Genomic DNA, 22,203 nt, shown 5'->3' with positions numbered 1-22,203 from the left:
GACAATCCTAATATAAGCGTCTCCTACGGGTTTATGCAAACGCCTCCAATGTCCTTACTCTTGCATGCCAAGTTTTTGAATAAAGTGGAGTGCGTGCATGGATACTACCTGGGAAGAACAATCTTTCCCAAGGTGACTGCAAGACCTAAGAAAATGGTTTTACCTCGATTCAACCACTGACGAGCTAGATCGCCTCAAGGCTGTCTGGCACATTGCAGTGGCAGATCAAGAGATCAAGCATTGAGTGAAAGGAATTTTGAAAAGCACACAACTCATTGAAAAATATGTCTTTGAGCACCGTGGATAAACAAACGTTTGTCTCGTTGGGGCTAGGGAATGACACCCATAATTTCCCGAATTTTGCCAATGGCAAACGGCCGTTCTACACATCAAAAGGCCACATCGGGATTGGACCTTGCGAAATGGCACCAGGGGGGCTTCTCTACGTTCTCATTGGGGCACATGTTCCATATATTCTTCGTCCAGATGTACACGGCAAACTGTGGCTAATTGGAGAAGCTTATGCCCACGGAATCATAGATGGGGACGCTATGGAAGACCATTGGCTCATCGATTTGACAAGAGTGTAATTTAGTTCTGTTTAGGCATGAGTCGGCTTAGGAGTCGATCTTGCAGCATCGCGAGGTCTCGAGGAGGGAAGCTTTATCTGACAAGACATAGTTGGGATCGCGCTGACCTCGGCTAGACCTACACATTTCCTACCCTAGATAAAGTAGATTTTTCTATAATTGCTACTGGTTAGAGACAGGAAGAATAATAAATAAATGCAGTTCTGGTTAACCAAGTTGCAGTATTGATAGCAACGGCGCTATCTAGGCTGTCATGACTGTGGAGGAGGGTCCCTTTCCTACGTGGCAGTCTTATTAGTACTTGGTGGGTTGCAATTGATCTTACTGTCTGGCGTGCATTCCCATGGTCCATAGAGACCGACAATCTGCGTGATCTCCCATCAGGGCTTTACATCTCTGACATGTATTGCCGCTCCACCGAAAATAATCTTCTGTATTCCGGATACTTTCTCTGGAAGTAGAGATCGAGCAATAGGCGAGGCGAGATCGATAGCGTTTGCATTCCAAGACACTATGCTTTCTGCTAACATGTTCCGTCGATCATTCTCCTTTAGGACGCAAGTGCATCCTCCAATCGATAGAGTTGCAATTCATTTAATATAAACAAGCCAAAACCGTAGGGCCGAAAGTCATGAACCCAAGACTCCCCTGCGAACTCTAGGCTTTCTTCCTGGCGGTGTAGAGCCGATGCAAGGCCCTGGAAACATTCCAGGTCAGTCACTCGAAGAGCTACGGACACGGTAATCGGGAGGTCCCGGGTCATTTTGAATAGAATTATGCCATTCTGGGTGTTGGATCTCCTCAAAATGGCCATGGGCTTGGAAATGGCATTCTCACACATTCCCACATGAATGCAATTGGAGATGCGCCAGTGAAAGTATGCGTTGGCTGAAAACAATGACGATCTGTGGCTTGAGGGTAAATGAGAGACGCGTCATTTATACGTTTATGGCTTCCCCTAGACTTTGCGAATGTGTTAAATTATTAGGTTGCGTCTGGCGCCTTGTCAACGCGCATTCGTATAGAATCCACCTATGCAATTACTGACTCGTGCTTGGAATGAACGGGATCGTCCTCATTCCTCTTCCCCGCAACTCCCCGCAACTATTCAGACAGAGCTAAGAAGAGCGGTGGGGACCTTGACCCGGACTATCCGGACTATCCTGATCCTCCGGCCAACGGTGGTGGGTAACACAAAGTCACGATTTCCATATATAAGTCACTAGGTGCCACGCAGCTCACTCAGATCCTTACCCCTCAGTCAGACCGCTCCCAGCACTGCATCAATCACCATGAATGAGTTCGAGGCGACAAAGCTTCGAGATCCGTACTTGTTTATCAAGGCGGATGACTTTTTCCAAGGTTTGGATGCGCCGTCTGCGAATGTGAACCAGCCTGCAACGGTCTCCTACAAGGCGGCCGATCAGCTCTTGGACGATGGCACCAAGAACCCCGCGTGCAGCCATGGAACCATCTTCCGCTTCAATGACGGGTCACTCCTCTTGATTCAATTCATGCGTCCAAGAGTCTGGAGGATTCGCTTTGATCCGCATAACCAGAAGGGATCTGATTTCACCGATTACAACAGGTAAGTCTCGCTGTCAGTATCCTGCCGAGGCGACCGCTCACACCGCTAGTCGCACAATCGTCTTGGACACCCTCAGCACTCTCATCAGCACCCTCGATGCCGCTCAAGGAATCAATTGGGCTGTGGAGCTGGTCGAGGACCCGAAGTACTACATCCTCCAGTCCGTTATGAATCCTAACACGGACAAGAGGAAGGTCGAGCTTCAACTTTGGGTGCAGCGGGACCCGTTCCAAATCACTGCTGTTCGAGTCTTGGAAAACCAAGTCCTAGCAGAGAAATTGCCCCAGATGCAGAGTTTTGACTCCAGTACAATTGAGAAGCTGCATCTCACAACATCCAAGGGTGCCGAAGCTGCAGTGGTTTGGAAAACGAAGCCAAGAGGTCTCCAGTACCGAGACAACGCGACCATTCTGTCCGTGGAGAAATCGGCCACCGCTGACTACATGGGCTTCGGAGAACAAGGCGGCAAAAATCTCTTCAAGAAAAAGACGTACATGAATTACTTCAGTATGTGGGCAATGACTTACCCTGAGGACATGGACTAATTTCTTCCCAGATTATGACAACATGCGGTATCAAAACGTCTACGGTAAAGGGCCCCTTGATGACCGCGAGCCGCTCTACCACTCGGAGCCGTTTTGGATCGAGGTAGACTCGCATCCTGGATACAGATCCCAGATCGCGACCTTCATTGACAACTACTCACACGTCTGCATCGACGTGGGCATGAAGGAGCAAAATGCCATGCGCGTTGCAACCAGGTTCAACAGTTTCCACTGCATGGTCGTTGCAGGTGATAGCATGCAAGATCTCGTCCAGCTGTATACGTCCATTGTCGGCCAGCCCAAACTCAAGCCCCGATACGTGCTGGGATATCACCAGGGCTGCTATGGCTACGACAACCAAGATTCCGTCGTCGAAGCCATCGACGAATATCGCAAATGCAACTTTCCAATTGACGGCATGCATATCGACGTGGACATGCAGGACGACTACCGCACCTTTACCATCGACAAGAGAGATCTTCACTTTCCTGACCCGGTCAACATGTTCAAGACACTGAGGGAAAAAGGTGTCAAATGCTCCACCAACATCACTCCTTACATCAACAGCACTCCATCAGCTGAGTACAGCACTCTGAACGAAGGACTCCAGAACGGGTACTTTGTGGCAGACAATCGCGACATAGATCCTTCGGCCCCGTACCCACACCAGCAACGGTACTTGGAATTCGGCACTGGATCGCAGTACTTCCAGGCCCCGATTTCTGCCAGACCTGACTACTTCGAACCGGATAATTACGACTTTTCGCAAGTGTTCAACACCAAGCAACCATTCCACGGCGGAGTGTTCTACGGTTGGGGAAATGGACACCCAGGCCACTACCCGAATCTGAACAACAAGGAAGTCCGCAAGTGGTGGGCGAAGCAGTACAAGTATCTCTTTGAATGCGGTCTTGATTTCGTCTGGCAGGATATGACGTCCCCCTGCATTGCGGAACAGTACGGAGATATGAAATCGTGAGTTAGACGATTCGAAAGAATCTGAGACTGAAGCTAACGTTGGTGTTTAGTTTGCCATTCCGACTTTTGCTTGACTCTGACGGCTGGTCTGGCGACCCTAACCGAGCCAAGCAGAGGAAAGCGATTGAGATTTGGTCACTGTACAGCTACAACCTGCACAAGGCCACCTACCACGGCCTGAACCGCCTTTCTGAGCTCAGCCCAGAGTTGGCTTGGCGAGAGAACCGGCGCAACTTCATCATCGGACGAGGAAGTTTTATCGGAAGCCATCGTTATGCCGGCCTCTGGACGGGAGATAACGCATCGACATGGGAGTTCCTTGATATCTCGGTCGCACAAGTCCTCGCCCTCGGCATGTCTGGAATCACGATTTCAGGACAAGATGTCGGTGGATTCGAGTTTATGGAGGCCGAGCATGACTATGCCAACCCTGAACTGATCATCCGCTGGTACTGTGCTTACTCCCTTCTGCCATGGTTCAGGTAAGAATTCTGTCTCCTTGCTTTCTGCAAGCTCGACTCATGATAATCCACCAGGAACCATTATACGAAGAAGCGCTTCTGGGTCGACGGTCCCAGAAAGGGTCAGATGAGAAAAGATGGCAAGCTATTCCAAGAGCCATATGCGTATCAGAAGCACTACGACGATAACAAGGACAGCTTCCAAGGAAGGGAAGCCATGATCTACCGCGCTGTTCTTCCAGTTTGTCGGTACTACATCCGACTTCGCTACAGCTTGATGCAGCTTATGTATGATGCAATGTTTGAGAACATCATCACGGGGTTGCCTATTGCTCGAGCGATGGTAGGATTCCAACCACACGGCCGCGATTAAACATTGACTGACCCTGTGATTTGATAGGTGATTACGGATGACGTTGACAGAACACTCTTCTCTGCAGACGTAAGTTCTCCTCGTGCATCGACCGACATCTTACCTAACATCCTTAGAACCAACGTTTCACCCGAAGCCAGTACATGGTCAGGAATGACTTGCTGGTAGCGCCGGCTCTGACGCCTGAGAGCAAGAGACAGACTCGCAAGCTCTACTTACCATACCCAGACAAATGGTTCCCCATGAATTTGCGACCAGACGAAGCACTCGGCGCCGCGCTTTCTCCCGCCGCCGATGGCGGGAGCCGGATCGAGTATAGCTGTCTTATCAGCGATCAGGATACTCAACTTCCGTACATCACGCCCATGTATATCAGAGAGGGTATGTTGCAACAACTATTAGTAGGACTCGCCAGCTGACTCGAGCCACAGGCGGCATCATCCCGAAGATCCAGGTCAGGGATTACATCCCGGATCCGTCTCTCCCCAAGCAGGATCCTAACCCTATCACCGTACATGTGTATCCAGGAAAGAACAACGTAAGCGATGAGATGACTATGCCTTTGTTGATGGCCAGCTAACAATCCGTAGTCGTACAGCATGTACCTCGATGATGGAATCTCGAGAGACAGCGCCCCATCGTCGCATGTTCCGAGTCTGAACTTGCAGTCTAACGGGACTAAGAAAGCTTTCGGAGACAGCAAAGCCGCAGACAAGTACTGTCATGTTCTCATTGAGCAGGCAAGTTGATGTTGGACATTCACTTCGTATCTATTTAATGACTAACCTGCGGCAATAGAAAACGACCATGGTTGCCGTTGGCGACTCTCCTATCAGCTTTGTTCGCACTCTGACAATCAAGGCCCCTTGGAATGGATATGGAGATTTGTCAGAGATTATTGGCACGGAATACACAATGGTATTCTGGCATGATCCTTCGACTAATGTCAGCTCTGTCAAGGTCGCTTCCGAAAGTAACGTCTCGTCGAACACGAACGTCAGCTCTCGAGCTACCACCGTAACTCTGTCTGTCGCTGATGCCCACACCGAGAAGGGGGTGACGCTTCAGTTGACTCACGATAGCTCTGCTTAGTAGTGTCGCGCTGAAAGCGTCAGTTCTTGTCACAGACATCCCATCCGACATTTCATAGTGTAGTTTCATACATGTCGCCCCGCAACAGAAAAATTGATATGGGGCAAACTAATAAAATTCTAATCAGGCACCATGTCCATTGTGTAGTCTACCATGAACGAGGCATTTTGGGTGCATTGACTATCTTGACGTCCTACTATAGTAGTGGCATGACTGTTGGTGGATTGGGATGTCTAGATAGACATTAATCTCCTACTATGTCTAGTTCTTGGAGACTCCTAGCCCACTACCGTGTATGAAAACCTGTTGCATGAAATTGAGTAAAGCACATATTGAAGGAGTTTCCAGATGGTTTCATTGTCCACAATTGCTAGATACCATGGAGCGTCTGGCCGTGTGCATCACCTTGGTTCGTGATCTCAGGCGTAACCAATGACCAAGAACGGGTGATTATGCCGGCAAGCTTTGCGCCGACCGCTGCTGGCGACTTGGAATTAATACCGAGGAATTGGTCAACCTTGGCAGGAGTGCCATCCTCGTATCGGGTATTGCGTAGGACTCGTGTTCCATACCACTCCCCTGCTTGTATTAGAGTTATCCTGGAGACTAGAAACAACGTTCATGACCGTAGTTAGAAAGAAACAGGGGCAGTTTCTGCAACCACCATTGTATTTTAAGTGAGGGTGTCGTCAATAGGCTGAATTGTTGGCGTGGAATGCTATGAGGAGAAGCCCGAGTCTTCTCTGGCATTTGTAGAGGAAATTGTTAGATCGGAAGAGGACCTGGTGGCACTGCAGTATGAATTGACTTCATGACTCACGATCCGAGACCCATTGTCTCAGAAAGCTGTGGTGGCCAACACCATATCTATAGTGGCGCGGTATACATTGAGTGGGGTGCAATGGGTCAAGCAGGTTGGGGAGGAGGCCTTTGGTGGTGCTATTTCACGGCCCGTCATACCGTGTCCGAGGGCAGCACATACTCAAGCAGCCGAGTAGTTACACTCTTTGTCTTGCAGCATGTGCAGAGCGGAGATCTACCCTATTAAATAAAGAATCGCAATCTTAGTCCCACCGTCCCCGCAAAATACAACCAGGTATTTGGCACGATGCAGGCAGGGTCTTAGAGCGGGTACATCTGTACTCAGTCCACTCCCTCCCGATCGTAACCCCTGGGTGTGGCATACAGTAGTACCGAAGAAGCTCGTGGGTCTGATAGATCCTACGAGCGAGCTTTGGTGGAGATCTATGCAGGAAGGACGATCACTCCTCGCGCTTATCAGCTGAGGTGTGACGCCAAACACGAGAGGCCCAGAATATTTGCAAACTAAGTGGACCATGAAAAATGGAACTGGGGAGATGCCTGAAGCCGTCCCATAATATTAATTGGGACGGGGAGTAGATCGAGATGGACAAGAGATCAACCAACAAGCATCTACTCTAAGCGGAAGTTAATTTGCTAAGCTTTTCAGAAAGATAATCCTTGCTGAAAACCGGGTCTACCGACAGTAGTGTTTACAAGATGCTCGATAGACTAGGTATAAGTCCGGGAAGATTGATTAAGAGTACAATCCAAGTCTGTCCGTCGGCACCTGTAACTGATCTTTGGAAAGAGTTTGAGAGATTTTGATTGAGGTTTAGTTTCGAAAACTAGTCAACGGGAAAGGTGTATTGACATATAAAAGCGACCTTGACCCCAACTGCAAGCCTCTCTTAAAAGTACGGGTGGGGCGATACTGTTTTGTTAGAAATCTCCTCCAAGCAATCCCAGTGTTCAACGATGCATGTACCCTTCGTTCTATAGACATCAAACACATTATAAGATGGCCCGCCCTTGTTGGTTGCCTCGATATGGATAGTCGTGTACTCTTTCCCCACCATGACTCGGGCAATCTATATGGGATAAGTAAGTGCACACAGAGATTTGAGTGTAACTCATCTCGACTCACGTTAAACCCATGTTCGCTGCTTCCAAACAGAGGCTCCAGTGCCTTAATGGCAGCATCCCTTCCATCGACTATGCCAGGGTTGTGCTGGACATAATTGCTGGCGACATACTGTTTAAAGGCAGCCTTAACGTTCTTCTCAGTGTAGAACGTATAGGCAAAGTCGTCCATTGCCAATTGGATGGATTCGAGGCTCGCATCACCCCGTGTGCCTGGTGGGCAATTGAATACAGTGACATTGCTTGTATCAATGCCATCAATCTCAACGATGCGTGAGGGATGGTTTGAATCGGTAGTGGCCGCGGAAGAAACACCATGGCTATACAGGCCACTGAGGACGCTAACAAGACATGCAAGACGCGGAATCATTATAGAGAGAATGAATTAATATTCTCTGTGTTTAGCTAGAGAGATTTGTACTTCTCTAGCCATTATATACTCATTTAGAACAAGTGAGTGGTATCTAAACAGACCGAACCGAACCGAACCGATCCGTACAGGCAACTTGTCTAGTGAAGCATCGTCAAATTTATTCAGCTAGCTTAACCATGCTTCATCATGTACGGCCTAGTCAGAATGATTAGTTGTCGAAGAAAAAGTTATTCCATCCCGCATCTTACCCTACGTACGTGGATGAAATTCCTTATTCCGTCCTAGTCTCAGCCAATTTCTCTGCTCTAAGCTTCTTGACCAACTCATTCGTGTGAATAATCGCCTCCCGTGCACCGGGCCACACAGCTCTCTTCCCAGTCTCAAAGTATCGAAAAGCATACGCAGTTTCCACGCCGTGACGCATCAAATAGCTCATCTTCGGGTCCCTCACCCACGTCCACCACCCTTGCCACCCCCATCCCAGATTCTCCAGTCCTGTGCCCGCAGCCTCGTGTAAGAACTTTTGGAATTCCCATTGCTTGACAGCGCAGACGTCAGTTGTGTTCTCCTTGACCCAACGGCCTGCGATCCATTTGTGGTGCGCGTCAATGGCGCGCTCCATTTCGGGCACCGAGGGAATCATGTCTGCGCTGACTCCCCGCCAAATATTGCTGATGGCCATAGAGATGACATCGGCGAAGGAGAATCCGTTATTCTTGCCGTAAGTCGACGCGATTAGAATTGCCATGCTTTCTGCATGCCGTGGCGGAAATATGTTCATGTAGAGACGAGGAATCGGAGCTCCGCCAAAAGCATTGCCTTGAGCGTCCTTCTCCGGGGTGCTGTGCTCGACAAACGGGAGAATGCTGAAGTCGGCACGATACCCGGTGCAAAAAATAACCGTATCAATATCGTCAAGGACAGTGCCATCCATAAACTTGACTTTCTTACCCCCAAGGAAAGATTCGACGCCGTGCATAGAGGTGATCTTCCCTTCCCGAAGAAGGTCCAGCATCGTGTCCATACATGCTGTCAAATTGAGAGAAAGCGGTGGCGCATCGTCAAGTAGACGCCACGATGGATCAAGGTCCCCGTACTTCTTCATCAGAAATGTCGTTGCCATCTTACTCAGCTTCGCAGACAAGTCTGGAAACCAGCTTTGCATGACATATCCCATCTGGCGACGGGTGTAATTGACCAGGAGGTCTGTAGGAAGCCCATTGCGCCAGCGCCCGAAAATCCAAGTACCGCGACGATGGGAGACGTAGACCTTGGCAGCATTCTGGACGACCAAGGGGACAACATCACTCGCCGAGGAACTCATTCCCACGAAGATAACGTTCTGACCCTCGAAGTCTGTGGGTCTGTTACGATCAGCGAGAGCCAGAGCAAAATGCCAGTCAACCTACCTTCGGAACTGTTGCGCATGCATGACTCGGCCTTGGAATTCCTCTTGGCCTGGAAATTTTGGTGCCTTGGCTTGGGTTTGATAACCGTGGCAACAAACCACTTTGTCGAACTCTCTGGTAACAGCTTTTTCTTCCGTCGTCATTTTGAGACACCACTTCGAATTCTCTGCATTCCTTTCAACCTCTGTCACGCTTGTTCGAAATACTATGTGATCTTGAAGACCAAAGTGTGTGCTGTACGACTCGAGAAACTCTTGAAATTGGCCTTGACTTAGAAATGGAGGATAGTCTGTCCTAAATTAGTGGCGGGGACAGCCATAGAAAACCGGGTGGTGCATAGGGCAGAAAACGCACGATCTGGCATAGGGTAGTCTGTGAAGCCGCAGGTATACTTGCTGATATTCGCTGTGGTATCTGGTGACGTCGATCAGTCATCTCTCGGATCTTTGATGGAGAGGGCATACTCGGCAAAGCTGTCGTCATCGTTTCATCCTCTGTATACGACCACAATCCGCCGACTCGACTCCGTCTCTCAAAGATTGTGGCATCGAATCCATCTGCGCGGAGCGTTTTAAGCATGGACAGACCAGTAGGACCTAGATGATTGTGCTTAGCTTCTGGCCTCCTCCTCATCTCTCGCAATGCGCTGGGCACTTACCGGCACCAATGATGGCCACTGTCTGGCTCGTCGGGCTATGAGAGGTCGCCATCTTCAGGAGGAATAAAGCAAGCAGCGAACATTTAAATTTCACCGCGCGATAACCTTGGCAATTGATCGCTTTTGTAGGAATGGCGACGAAGGATCGACGTGAGATCAGCTTACCACCTCAACGACAAGGGTTTGTATGGACAGCTAGCTGAGAAGTCAGCACTAAGGCTCATGATTCCGGTTCACTCGGCATGTTGTCTTCAACTAGCCCGAATTCATCGGCCGTTTCCTAACTTGGCTATCTAGCCTGAGCTTTGCCATTCAATTCGATGACTTCGCATTCGATTCAAGCGCAGTCGCATATACGAAATATAGGGCAAAAGATTGGGGTCATGTAATAAAGGTTATATAAATAGTAGTAAGAGGTATACAATAGCAACGCTCTTAATTAAAAGGCGCGCTAAATCCCAACCAGTCGGACTCAAGATTGGCCACAGTGGTGGCTGCTCTTGTCACGTCTCCGCTTAGTTCGTTCATTGATCGAGTCGGCAGAATATTAATGTGACCCCCTGAGGCTATAGAAACCGACTCTAGAACCTTGGGGCAGTTGAAGAAGTCAAATACGTCGATGTTATCCAGCTCGCTGAGCGATGTGACTTGTGTAGATGTCTGCTGAACGCCAGACTGTCGGGTCGCAGATGTGAGGGTCACTAAATCGTAGGCGCTTCTAGCAAGAGGTTAACATCGCTCAAAAAAAAAATGGCAAAAAAGATAATGAAAAAACACACCTTCGCATGGCGGCGAAACTCATATCACTTTGCCGCTCTCTCTGAACTACTCGGTCGAGAATCTTGGCGTAATTATTGGCCACCTCCCAGTGCTGGCCGACGTGACGAAGAGTGTCGATGAAGAAGACAATCCGAGGGTCTACCAATGACCCAACCGTTGCTGCGTGGACTAGGAGCAGTCTCGCAGCTACCCAGAGCGAAAAGGCAAACGGCGGACCGAGGAGGTCTAGGCCATTTGCTTCCAGAACATCCTGAGCGATATCGCCGAGGCTCTGGACAGCTGATAAACACTTTTGCATGGCATAATGGGACGGAACGAGGATGTGAGAGCGAACAGCAGGATATGCAGCAGATGAATGTAGTCGAACAACACAGGTGACGTAGGCGCTATGCAGCATGAACCAATTCGCAACACGACTTGCTGGGTCTGAGTGGCAGAGGGCTGAGATTTTGCTGTACTCGCTGGGCAGGTTTTGCAACCAGGCGTTGAGGGAATCGTCGAGCGATCTATACGTGTTTCGCCAGTTCGCCATGTCTGCGGAGGATGTGATGTCGATTGGGGTTTTGAGAAAGTCGTGGACCTTGCTGAGAATGCGCAGGATCGCGCAATGATAGGAGAAGCTTCCGAGGTTCTCTGGCGAGGTTGTGAGGTATGTGGTGGAGTCTTGTTGTCCGGTATAAGAATTCGCTGACTGGGTTTCGACGGGCAGATTCCTAGAAAACAAGTCGTACGAACAGGGAAGAATCCGCTTCATCTTCATGTCCTCGAGCATAAAATCAAACGTGGTTGTAGCGACGGTAGCATATCGATCCAGCAGATACACGACCCAACAGAGACGCCGGCGGCCCTCGTCCTCGATCCAGGATTCTGGCTCGCCGGCCGCCACTCTGCGGAGGGAGCCGGTGTGTGGTGTTTCTCGAGAGTCTGCTTTCAAGTACACACTGGCTTCTTTACACAGGTCGAGTTGTCTTACGTTCTGGACAAGCAGCGAGAGGAGATTCCACCCGCGAGGGCCGTTGGAGGTGCCTAGTTCGTCCAGGCAGACTATTACCAGGGCTCTTAGTGCCGGGATGCTGATGTTTTCCATGGCGTAGATCTGCACTCGGTGTCGAGATACTCTGTGGTAGTGAGCCTTCATTTCGGGCGTGAGCCGTTGGTCTTTGTAGAACCTCAGTGTTGTCGCTACGATGGCACAGAGCAGGATTTGGTCGGATTCCTCGAGTGATGACGGTCCAAATATGGTTTCAAACGTCGTTTTCCGGTCAAGAATGGGGCACCAGGTGTTGCAGTGTTTGAAGTACAGGTCGACGAGGGTGTAGAGCATGTAGTGAGGCGGCAGGTCTGGGTTTGGAGACCGTAACGACGACAAGCTCTGTGTTCCTGGTCTTTCCGGGCTTGCTATTGTCAGAGCAGAAGAACCGCTGACCAACGAGTTCATCTGGGTTCGACCCGATGGCGTGTCCCGCTGTGCAAGCCTTTCTTGGCCATTGTCCACCCGCCAGCTCGGGCTTGGGTAGCTCTGTATCCTCGCCTGGGGCGTCTGCGCGGCTCTCAAAAGACTCGGTTGGCCAAGTTGAGTTTCATTCGATTGATAAGCGTCCATCTGCGCAGGACTATTGTTGCTGATGGACGGTGACAGCTGCTGGGCAGCCACCTCATGGTCGTGGGCGATATGGACCTCTACACGGCGGCCCAGCGCCTGCAAGAGGGCGTCGATGCGGTTGACCTTGGCCTCGAGCTCGAGATTGAAGCCGACGCGCGTGCCCAGCTTCTGGCGCTCGAGATAGATGCATGTCCGGTTGTGCCGGGCGCACCACGAGCAGGCGGGCTCGGCGCGGTCGCATTTGACCTTGCGCGCCTTGCACAGCTCGCATCTTCGGGACGGGTTAGTAGAGGGCATATATTGCAGGCGGCGAGTAGCTGGGGGCGCTCACGAAGTCTTCTGGTGCGTCTCTCTCCTCCGCTTCCTCGGGGCCGTCGCCGAGTCGGCCAGGGCGTCGTCACCGCTCGAGGCGTCGTCCTGGCTAAAGGCCGAGTTGGCTTCCTCCTCGGCCATCAGCACCGAGTGTGCGTTCGCCGGTGGCATGTCTGTCCCATGGTCGCGAGACCTCCACATATCCCCCCTCGTTGATGGGCAGATTGTCGTGCTATTCATGTGGGATATGGGGCCGGACCGACTTCTTCAGTGCGAGGCGAGTCGCGGATCCTGTCCAGCTCGCTGGGGAGAAGATCACCCCCCGTGTTGACGGGCGTGTGGGGTAACTCTGGGGAAGACGACATCTCTCAGAGGCAATTGCTGATGGGAAACAGGTCGGGAGGGCCTCGGTGTGCGCTCGGAGTGCCCGCTCGACCGGCGGGTTTCCAGTTTTCCAGGATGGCTTCCCTTGGCCTTTCTTGGCTTTCCCTGGCTTCCCCCTGTCTTTCTCTGGCTTCCCCTTGGGGCATTTGGGGCCCCCTGGGGTTCCTCAAAGGAGTGCCAAAACGTGGGTTCTCCGCTACGCCGCATCCCGATGTCACCTCGCGCTGCGGGCGTTACTACGTAGCACGAGGGGGGTTGGATGAGCTGACGTTGGTGCAAGGGGCGAAGCGGAAATGCAACTCCTGCAAAGGCAGGTGGCAGACTGCATCTTGGCTCTCCACTTCATCTCCACCAGCAGTGCAATTGCAGAGGAATTGCCACTGGGAACGCTCGGCATAGCCCCCGCGAGTGTGTCCCGTATGCTTCATCTACAGCCAACCAACAACCAACAAGGAACCAGCTAGCATGGGTGCGGCCGGCTCCGTCAGCAATGGCGTGGATGCGGCGGATATACGTAATGAGACGGACCCGACGGTACCCTGCAAGCGGCAAGCTAGAAGCTGCAAATCGCCGGTGCCTCGGGACGCTCGCTCAAGAGATTAAGAGAGAAAAGATGCGCCTCGGAGCCGTGGCGGATGTTACGGGAGCAATATGGGAGCAATACGGGGAAGCAGAGCCATAGTTATTTCGGCCTGGTACAGAGTACAGACTACAATGAGGAATTGACTACCCAAGTTGACAGAAAACTCCACCCAGAAGAAATCAACAGTCAGACGACGCGCGATATTGAATACACGAGAGCACTAAATAAATGCCTCAGCGGGCGCCACAGCTCAATCTCAGCTCTCTCAGCTCAACCAGCCCTGGCTCATCTGGACGGCCTTGTCCCATTGCGCAAAGCGCTCGGCCGCCTCGTCGTTGGTGATGGAGGGCTTGAAGACGGTCCGGCCCTCCGTATTCACATGCGCCAGCTCGTCAAAGTCGTTCCAGATCCCTACAGCAAATCCGGCAGCGATGGCAGCGCCAAGGGCTGTTGTTTCGCGCATTGCCGGGCGGAGGACAGGGATTCCGATGAGATCCGACTGCGTCTAGAAGGCCGTTAGCTCCAGGTTCTACGCCACTCACACACACACCTGTGTGTATGTATTTAACTGCTTTCACTCGACATGTTACGATGATCCACATGAGACACGTACCTGCATAATCAGATCCGAGTTGCACATGCCGCCGTCGACGGCCAGCTCGGTCAGCGCGTGGCCGCTGTCCTTTTCCATCGAGGACAGGATGGCCTTGGTCTGGAAGCACGTGGCCTCGAGAGTCGCCCGCGCAATGTGGCCGCGCTGCGTGTAGGCCGTGATGCCAAAGATGGTTCCTCGAGCGTTGTCAATCCAGTAGGGCGCGTAGAGGCCGCTGAAGGCGGTGACGAAGGTGCACCCACCATTATCCTCGACAGTTTCGGCGAGGGCGCTGATCTTAGAAGAGGACTCGACGAAGCGGAGGTTATCGACGAGGAACTTGACGCTGGAGCCTGCAACGGCAATACTACCTTCCAGGGCGTACATGATCTTGTCCTCGCCAAAGTCGAATGCAACGGTTGTTAGCAGCCCGTGGGTCGATGCTACGGGCTTCTTCCCCACGTTGTACAACAGGAAGCATCCGGTTCCGTAAGTGTTCTTTGCTCGGCCGGGAGTGAAGCCCATTTGGCCCACCAGAGCCGCCGACTGGTCGCCCAAGCAGCCGGTAATCTTGGTGCCCTCTAGCAGGGTGCTGGCCAGGGATCCATATGCCTTGGTGTCGGAAGACCGCACGATCTTGGGCAGGAAGACCTTGCTTCGGTCGAGGCGGAACCAGTCAATGAGGTCCTCGTCGTAGTCGAGCGTCTCCAGGTTCATGAACATGGTTCGCGATGCGTTGGTGGGATCCGAGACGTACACATCGCGCGCCGGGCCGCCGTTGAGCTTGTACGTCAACCAAGTGTCGATGGTGCCAAACGCCAAAACACCACGCTCATAGGCGTCTTTGACCTCTGGCACGTTCTCCAACATCCACAGGAGCTTGCTGGCCGAGGGGTATGTGGAGAGGGGGAGGCCGCAGCGGGAGGTGAGCTCGCCGGCACCAAGACGGCGCTTCATTCGACGCACAAGATCCTGAGATCGAGTATCTGTCCATACAATGGCATTGTGCAAGGCTTTTCCCGTGGTCCTGTCCCAGACGACGGTCGTCTCTCGCTGGTTTGTGATGCCCACGGCCTTGATCTGGCTGCGGGAGTGGCCTTGGGTCTCGAATTCCGTCACCGCGCCATCGATGCACGTCTCGACCGAGGACACGATCTCCTCGGGATCATGCTCGTGCCATCTATCGCCGACGGTCAGCTCTTGCACCAATGGCAATGTGTAGACCAGTACTCACCCAGGGTGCGGGTAGATTTGCTTAAACTCAAGCTGATGTGTGACGACAACCTCTCCGCTGGTGTTGAAAATCAAAAACCGCGAGCTGGTGGTGCCCTGGTCAATGGCGCCAATGAAGGCGAGAGTAGAGGTCCCGTTTGCAGAAGGCATTGCGCAGGTGTAAGACAAGGAAGCAGAAAGGATTGAAGCACTGGGGAAGCAATTGAAGAGCTCGCGATAGAGAAGATGGAGGATCGAGCGTGAGCGTATCGAGGCGTAGCTGGACTCCAAGCAATTGGGCCCTCATAATATTTGTACCTTCACCATGCTCAAGCTCAAGCTCTCCCTGTCGGCCGAGCTGCCTTCGCGGGGTAGAGCTCGGAGAAGCTGATCCCAGCCAAACGAGTTCCCCATCCCCGGATTGTGGGGTTGCAGAGTTCTGGGGGCCTAGACCGAGACCCTGTATTCCGGGCTTTTACCTCATTGGAGACGTCTTTACCCCATGTGACAATCCTTCAACGGTTGTCATATGCCCATTGAGGCTTTGCATTCGGGGTGGGCGTACCGAGTTGCATTGCTGACGCCTCAGACTAACACCGCTGCGACCCACCGTCCGGAACGAGGAGGGCGGGCATCTCTCTCCTCTTCTCGGCCGGTTGGCAATAGTTCTCTTCCCCCGGGTTGTAAGATGTGGAGAAAATCCGGAGTGTTCGGGGTTTGATCTGACCCAAGGATGGAGGAGATGTTGGTTGACACACCAGCCTCGGCCAGCTCTTCAGTCCGCGTGCCATGTATTCGGTTCCGCAGACCGAGGATGCATCGCAACTCGTTCCCACGATACCGTCAACACCGAGCCCGCTCCCCCCTTGCATCGTTCGATGGCACTGGGATGGGAACGAATTCGCCCCAGAGGAGTTCCGGCTGTTCCTAGCCAGATCCGGCCTGGAGGACGCCGTGTTGGCTGGTGAGAGGAGAGGAGAGGAGGAAGCATCGGAGCAGCGCAGGCTGGGCGAGCACCGACAGGCCTCGAGAGACCCCCTCACTGCCATTGCGACGCATTAGCGGGACGACATCGTTGCGTAACAGAACATAAATGCTCCCTTGTCCCCGAGAGTCGAGAGTCGAGATACCACGCCACAACTCATCTCATCAAATGCCCATCTCCGTTCTTCCCGCTTCAATGTCAGACTCGTCCATCGAAAAGGCAACCACCGTCCAGAAGATCGAGATGGGGAGCCCCAAGATCCAGGAACACGAAGAGGTCTCCAGCGAGTCGATGCCGCCGTCGTCGGTCGGGGAGCAGTTGGCCTGGAGCAGGATCCGCGAGGTCTGCCAGGATGGCTTCTCCGAGTTCCTGGGCACCATGACCTTGATATTGTTTGGCGATGGCGTCGTTGCCCAGGTTGTGCTGAGCAGTGGTACGAAGGGTGATTACCAGAGCATCTCCTGGGGCTGGGGGTAAGCATTCTTTATCGGTCATCTCCAATTGGGCTTCACAGCTAACTTTGGTGTCTCAGTCTGGGAGTGATGCTTGGAGTCTACTGCGGTGGCAAGTCGGGCGGCCACCTCAACCCAGCAGTGACGCTCGCCAACTGCCTCTACCGCGGTCTCCCGTGGCGGAAGTTCCCCGTCTACTTCATTGGCCAACTCCTCGGTGCCATGACGGGAGCTGCGATTGTCTATGCAAACTACAAGTCCGCCATTGACATGTTCGAGGGAGGCAGCGGCATCCGGACCGTGGGACTGAACACCTCCAGCGCGGGTATCTTCTGCACGTATCCCGCCGCCTTCATGACGCGCACAGGAATGTTCTTTTCCGAGTTCGTCGCCAGCACCATCCTGCAGTTTGTGATTTTCGCCCTGGTCGACAACGGCAACATTGGCGCCGGACCTCTCCTTCCATTGTGTCTGTTCTTCCTGATCTTCGGCATTGGCGCGTGCTTCGGCTGGGAGACCGGCTACGCCATCAACCTGGCTCGTGACTTTGGGCCCCGTCTTGTTTCGTACATGATTGGATACGGTCACGGGGTGTGGTCTGCTGGAGGTTATTACTTCTGGGTAAGTTAAATCCCTATGCTTGTTTTGACATTGGCTAACGTCGTTCCAAAGATCCCGATGGTGGCACCATTCTGCGGAACCGCCTTTGGAGGCTTCCTCTACGATGTCCTCATGTATACCGGCGAAAGCCCCGTGAACACACCTTATCTCGGCTTCGCGCGGTTGTTCAAGCCTCGACGGGATGTGTGGTCGAACACGTACAAGAAGAGATTTGACTCTCACGTCTAATTGCTCTACCAAAATGGCACGGATAATGGAACTATGGCAACAGAGGCCCATCCGACAAGCAGGTTGCTTATGCACGGATGAGGATTAAAAGGAACCAGTCTAGCTACAAGGAACATACGGAACTTATCTCAATATCGAATTCATGCAGATCCATCTTGGAAGAAGCCGCATTGTATCCAGATTGTGAGATCTAATAGTGGATTAAATCAAAAGAAGCTTTATTAAGAACATGACTTGCAAGGGAACGGTCGGTTCGCGTCGGCTGTCGCTAATATGTATCCATCCAGCTCCACCTGCCAGATTCTAGAACCGTGTTAGTGGGAAAATTCATCAGCTTGGTGGAGATGATGCGACGCCTTAATAAGGGTCTCGTGGAGGATGAAATTGGCATTCTGACAAGCATTCTGACAAGAACATTCGACATGTCTTACCTTAATTACACGGCTGCATGGGAAAACTCAGCACACGGGGTGGCGTATCCTGAGTATCATTGCACACGAGACGCCTCACCGTTTCCGGCCGTCCCGAGCTGTGCAATTCAGGCCAACTGCGGCGAGAAAAAGCACTGTAGGTTAGGTTCTCGCGGGCTTTTCCGTATCTGACACATGGTTATCTTTTGTCAATTAAACAAATCCCACTTTTCTTCACACATGGTGCTGGGCAAGGGTCAGTATCAAACCATTGCCGGAGGTCACCTGTGCCCCTCAGAACAAGCCTCGGCACACCATCTCCCATCTGCCGCCAAGCTAAAGCCCAGACTGGTTGGCGGCGGCTAAAACCAGAGTGAGGAGGAGTTGCCAACCGGGAATAAGGCGAGCCAAAAGGGGATCTCTCAGGGTTTATCAAACTGCTGCCTGCCATGCGCCAGTCACCTGAGGGGCTCAAACGGTCCGATTAGTAGACACCCCGTAAGCCCAGATGCAACCTACATCTTGGCTTTTTGCTGGGGAGGGGCTGGTGGCGGGAATAGCGTCGCTGGCGTCGGCCGAGATGCGGAGGGGCGTGGTTCGTGCCGCTTCGGTTCGCTCTACCGACACCGAGCTGCAGATCTCGGTGGTGGAGACCCGAGATGCATAAGCGCCGGCTGGGGTTGTTGCGAGTTGCGTATAGCATCGTCCTGGTTGAGCATCGTAAACCACGTCAGCCGGGCCAGATCCAATGCCTTGTCTCGAGGGAAAACACGCTCCGGCTCAACCATGCGGCAATTGGAGTCTCCGTGACACGCATTGTGGGGCGTATCCGTATTGTCCCGGTAGCATTGAGGTGCAAAGAGAAGCACGAGGCCATGCGGTCCTTCGTGGCACTCTGTGGGCCAGACGACGTTGGATTGAAACGATTATGGGACTGTTGCGTCACTACTCCATCCAGATACTGACTTTTCTGGTCCTGTAGTCGACCGCACGTGTGTCATTTGTTTCTCCGCAGTCCTTGATTAGAATCACAGACGGCGTTATTTCCCTCATGTCCGTTTAGTCTCGTTTTAAGAAGTCGTCAACGCTGGAAATCTCAACAAGGCGAAGAGCCTCCTTTGAATGTAACAACCTCTGGCAAGGTCCAGCCCAACCGAGCATGTCGTCCCGGCTCGCCAGTATCAGGCGGCCACTGGTCGCCTCTGCGGCAGTTCTCGCCACGGTAACCGGAGTCGGCATTGCCTACAGATCTCGCAGCGGCAACGAGCCCGTCAAGATGCCACTTGCAGCTATCCAACGCGATCACAATGGCAAGATCCAGCCGCCTTCATTTCCCACGCCCAAGTCTCGGGCTCAGCAGCTCGCCGACCTACGCCGCAATGGGTCGACCGACACTCAGGAGGAGTATGACCTTCTCGTCATTGGCGGCGGCGCAACAGGAACCGGAATTGCTCTCGATGCCGTCACTCGCGGCCTCAAAGTCGCTCTCGTCGAGCGCGACGACTTCTCCTCTGGCACCAGCTCCAAAAGCACGAAGCTAGTCCACGGCGGCGTCCGCTACCTCGAAAAGGCCGTCTGGAACCTGGATTACTCCCAACTGCAGCTAGTCATGGAGGCTTTGCACGAGCGCAAGGCTTTTCTAGAAATTGCGCCACATCTTTCTAGCTCATTGCCTATTCTGTTGCCAATGCAACATTGGTGGCAGGCTCCGTACGTGTACGCCGGCACGTTCGTCTACGACCTCCTCGCTGGATCTCGAGGTCTTGAACGTTCGTATTTGTTGAGCAAGAGCAAAGCGGTCGCTCAATTTCCTATGCTGCGTCGCGACAGTCTAGTTGGCGCCGTGGTGTATCATGACGGTCAGCATAATGACTCGAGAATGAACATTTCACTAGCAATGACTGCATCGCTCTACGGTGCTACGGTCCTCAACTATGTCGAGGTTACGGGTCTGGAAAAGGACTCGAACGGCAAGATTCACGGTGCGAAGATGCGCGACACTCTGGCTTCTTCCAGCGAGGAATTCACCGTCCGAGCAAAGGGGGTTATCAATGCCACCGGACCATTCGCAGATGCCATTGAGCATATGGACGACCCGTCTCGGAAGGATTTGGTGGCTCCGTCCTCTGGAGCCCATATCATACTTCCCAAGTCATTGTGCCCTAACAAAATGGGCATGCTACACGCGTCTTCAGATGGACGAGTCATCTTCATTCTTCCCTGGGAGGGACGCACTCTTGCAGGGACAACTGACAACCCTTGTGAGATTGAGCGAAATCCGGCTGCGCGAGATGACGAAGTGGACTTTGTCTTGAAAGAGGTCAGCAAGTTACTGTCGCCGGATTCAGTTCTCACGAGGTCTGATGTCCTTGCAACCTGGTCGGGTGAGTGCTTTTTCGCCCTCAGCGTGATAATTTCTAACAACAATTAGGCATCCGACCTCTGATCATGGATCCTCGAGCCAAGAATACAGAGTCCCTTGTTCGTAGCCATCTCATCACTGTCTCTCCCTCCGGACTACTCACCTGCGCCGGAGGAAAGTGGACTACCTATCGCCGAATGGCTGAAGAGACTGTTGATGAAGCTACCAAGACCTTCAATCTGACATCTCAGGCCACTACTCTTCCCGACATCAGCGGTGCGCATCTCCCACAATTCACTACCAATGGCAATTGCTCTACAGAAAAACTCCCTGTCGTCGGCGCCCACGGTTATTCACCAGCGTTGGCGTCACAGTTAATGGAACTTCACCGCATCGATGTCGATGTTGCCCATCACCTTGCCACCAACTATGGAGATCGCGCCTGGTCCATTCTCGCCAACTCTCCATCGCAATACACGCGCCTGTTACCATCATTCCCCATTTTGGAAGCTGAGATTCAGCACGGAGTCCGATCCGAGTCAGCTTGCACAGTCCAAGATATCATTTCACGGCGGACACGATTGTCTTTTCTCGATGTTGAAGGGGCTCTCAAGGCACTTCCACGCGTCATTGATATCATGGCGGATGAGCTAGACTGGAGCGAGTCGCGCAAACAAGCCGAGTGGCTACAAACGGTCAATTTCTTAAAATCTATGGGCTTAGCCCCGGAGAAGTGTGCCACGACTCGTGAGCAAGCTCCTGTGGGTATTGCAACATCTAGAAAGCTTGCGATACAGGGTGTGTCAACATCGGGTGGAATTCTGCTAGATTGTTAAAAATCATTGTAATGATATCACAATTCAATTTCTATTCCTATTACTTTCCAATGATATTCTGGTCTGTCGATGAGACGCTCCAGAAACTGTCGTTCTTCATCGAAAAACACTGCGCATAAGGGGTGGTTCCGAACTCGCGTTGCGCTTGTACGTACACAATTACCCATGGTGATAGCGTGACTTCTCTGTCACCGTGGACTACTCGGGAAAGATATGTCTGGAAAGTCTGGATCTTTGTTTATTCTCTGATGATTGTAATGTACCTTTTGGGATGCTTCAAATAACAAAGAGCTCGAAGGCGAGATTCCAGTACGCCTAAATATATTTCTGTGCCCACAACAGTCGCTGCTGTTTCACGCTGAGCTCTTTAAGATAAGGCTGAAGATGCCGGAGCTTGAGCTAAAGCCAGCTGATCGAGACGTTGAGCTGTAGAACGCCACCCCACTGTTGTGATCACAGATCCCAATTATATATCCTCATATCAAGCAAGTTTCTTAAAATCCTTCTGGTAAACCTCTAACAGTACACAAGAATTATGGATCCCCTGATTCTAAACAGCAGACAACTACACCACCACACAAAGCGTAGTGAATGAGCCATTTAGAGATTCATTACATACTGACGCCGCGTCTACGCAGCCTATTCGTGGTCAACGGCTCAGTAATATGCCTAGGTATGTTGGGGGTGGTGTGGAGCCTTCGTCTCTCATCGCTTCTCCTGTTTGTTCGCCTGCGATCCTTAAACGCAGTCTTTGTCATCTCAGTAACTTATCTCGTCCGCTTTGCGAGAGGACACCCAATCAACCTAAAACTTACCTCATTCAGCGGCACGA

At 52.2% G+C, this 22,203-nt stretch overlaps 7 protein-coding genes across 7 annotated transcripts; 3 read left to right on the top strand and 4 right to left on the bottom strand.

Moving 5' to 3' along the window:
- Positions 1-1,855: 1,855 nt before the first annotated feature.
- BGZ61DRAFT_395096 (glycosyl hydrolases family 31-domain-containing protein) lies at positions 1,856-5,758 on the top strand. Its single transcript, XM_046242913.1, has 10 exons — positions 1,856-2,178; positions 2,228-2,685; positions 2,735-3,698; positions 3,752-4,183; positions 4,238-4,505; positions 4,563-4,604; positions 4,652-4,916; positions 4,967-5,073; positions 5,126-5,275; positions 5,334-5,758. The coding sequence occupies exons 1-10, from the start codon at positions 1,883-1,885 to the stop codon at positions 5,625-5,627; spliced, it is 3,276 nt and encodes a 1,091-aa protein (XP_046101575.1). The 5' UTR covers positions 1,856-1,882; the 3' UTR covers positions 5,628-5,758.
- A 1,581-nt stretch (positions 5,759-7,339) lies between these two features.
- Positions 7,340-7,941, bottom strand: BGZ61DRAFT_496010 (uncharacterized protein; the record flags this gene model as incomplete). The annotated part of the gene is made up of 2 exons (XM_046250963.1): positions 7,340-7,519; positions 7,576-7,941. 2 exons carry the CDS (start codon positions 7,939-7,941, stop codon positions 7,340-7,342), a joined length of 546 nt encoding a protein of 181 aa, XP_046101574.1.
- A 153-nt stretch (positions 7,942-8,094) lies between these two features.
- On the bottom strand, positions 8,095-10,202 carry BGZ61DRAFT_424937 (dimethylaniline monooxygenase 2). The gene is made up of 5 exons (XM_046243625.1): positions 10,012-10,202; positions 9,818-9,949; positions 9,708-9,767; positions 9,354-9,642; positions 8,095-9,308 (listed from the first exon to the last, which is right to left on the bottom strand). The coding sequence occupies exons 1-5, from the start codon at positions 10,061-10,063 to the stop codon at positions 8,216-8,218; spliced, it is 1,626 nt and encodes a 541-aa protein (XP_046101573.1). The 5' UTR covers positions 10,064-10,202; the 3' UTR covers positions 8,095-8,215.
- Positions 10,203-10,446: 244 nt separating this feature from the next.
- Positions 10,447-12,847, bottom strand: BGZ61DRAFT_357740 (fungal-specific transcription factor domain-containing protein; the record flags this gene model as incomplete). The annotated part of the gene is made up of 3 exons (XM_046240906.1): positions 10,447-10,729; positions 10,791-12,665; positions 12,726-12,847. 3 exons carry the CDS (start codon positions 12,845-12,847, stop codon positions 10,447-10,449), a joined length of 2,280 nt encoding a protein of 759 aa, XP_046101572.1.
- A 658-nt stretch (positions 12,848-13,505) lies between these two features.
- On the bottom strand, positions 13,506-15,948 carry BGZ61DRAFT_424932 (uncharacterized protein). Its single transcript, XM_046243624.1, has 3 exons — positions 15,500-15,948; positions 14,287-15,445; positions 13,506-14,178 (listed from the first exon to the last, which is right to left on the bottom strand). The coding sequence occupies exons 1-3, from the start codon at positions 15,646-15,648 to the stop codon at positions 13,939-13,941; spliced, it is 1,548 nt and encodes a 515-aa protein (XP_046101571.1). The 5' UTR covers positions 15,649-15,948; the 3' UTR covers positions 13,506-13,938.
- An 805-nt stretch (positions 15,949-16,753) lies between these two features.
- On the top strand, positions 16,754-17,763 carry BGZ61DRAFT_358012 (aquaporin-like protein; the record flags this gene model as incomplete). Its single annotated transcript, XM_046240929.1, has 3 exons — positions 16,754-16,935; positions 16,995-17,535; positions 17,587-17,763. The coding sequence occupies 3 exons, from the start codon at positions 16,754-16,756 to the stop codon at positions 17,761-17,763; spliced, it is 900 nt and encodes a 299-aa protein (XP_046101570.1).
- Positions 17,764-19,332: 1,569 nt separating this feature from the next.
- BGZ61DRAFT_357671 (glycerol-3-phosphate dehydrogenase) lies at positions 19,333-21,371 on the top strand (the record flags this gene model as incomplete). The annotated part of the gene is made up of 2 exons (XM_046240899.1): positions 19,333-20,557; positions 20,605-21,371. The coding sequence occupies 2 exons, from the start codon at positions 19,333-19,335 to the stop codon at positions 21,369-21,371; spliced, it is 1,992 nt and encodes a 663-aa protein (XP_046101569.1).
- Positions 21,372-22,203: the final 832 nt, after the last annotated feature.

This window comes from Ilyonectria robusta, assembly GCF_021365365.1.
Source record: "Ilyonectria robusta strain PMI_751 chromosome Unknown BGZ61scaffold_16, whole genome shotgun sequence".
In the NCBI taxonomy this organism is placed as follows: domain Eukaryota; kingdom Fungi; phylum Ascomycota; class Sordariomycetes; order Hypocreales; family Nectriaceae; genus Ilyonectria; species Ilyonectria robusta.
Note: the sequence above shows the minus strand (reverse complement) of the source record. Positions and strands in the feature narration are given on the sequence as shown.

Coding starts and splice junctions, on each gene's coding strand:
- BGZ61DRAFT_424932 (XM_046243624.1), bottom strand. CDS start 15,648: ATGCCTTCTGCAAACGGGACCTCTACTCTCGCCTTCATTGGCGCCATT. Junction 15,446..15,499: donor CAAATCTACCCGCACCCTGG/GTGAGTACTGGT, acceptor CGTCGGCGATAG/ATGGCACGAGCATGATCCCG. Junction 14,179..14,286: donor ACTCGGATCTGATTATGCAG/GTACGTGTCTCA, acceptor ACGGCCTTCTAG/ACGCAGTCGGATCTCATCGG.
- BGZ61DRAFT_424937 (XM_046243625.1), bottom strand. CDS start 10,063: ATGGCGACCTCTCATAGCCCGACGAGCCAGACAGTGGCCATCATTGGT. Junction 9,950..10,011: donor AGTGGCCATCATTGGTGCCG/GTAAGTGCCCAG, acceptor ACAATCATCTAG/GTCCTACTGGTCTGTCCATG. Junction 9,768..9,817: donor GATGACGACAGCTTTGCCGA/GTATGCCCTCTC, acceptor CGACGTCACCAG/ATACCACAGCGAATATCAGC.
- BGZ61DRAFT_395096 (XM_046242913.1), top strand. CDS start 1,883: ATGAATGAGTTCGAGGCGACAAAGCTTCGAGATCCGTACTTGTTTATC. Junction 4,506..4,562: donor TGCCTATTGCTCGAGCGATG/GTAGGATTCCAA, acceptor GTGATTTGATAG/GTGATTACGGATGACGTTGA. Junction 4,917..4,966: donor GCCCATGTATATCAGAGAGG/GTATGTTGCAAC, acceptor CTCGAGCCACAG/GCGGCATCATCCCGAAGATC.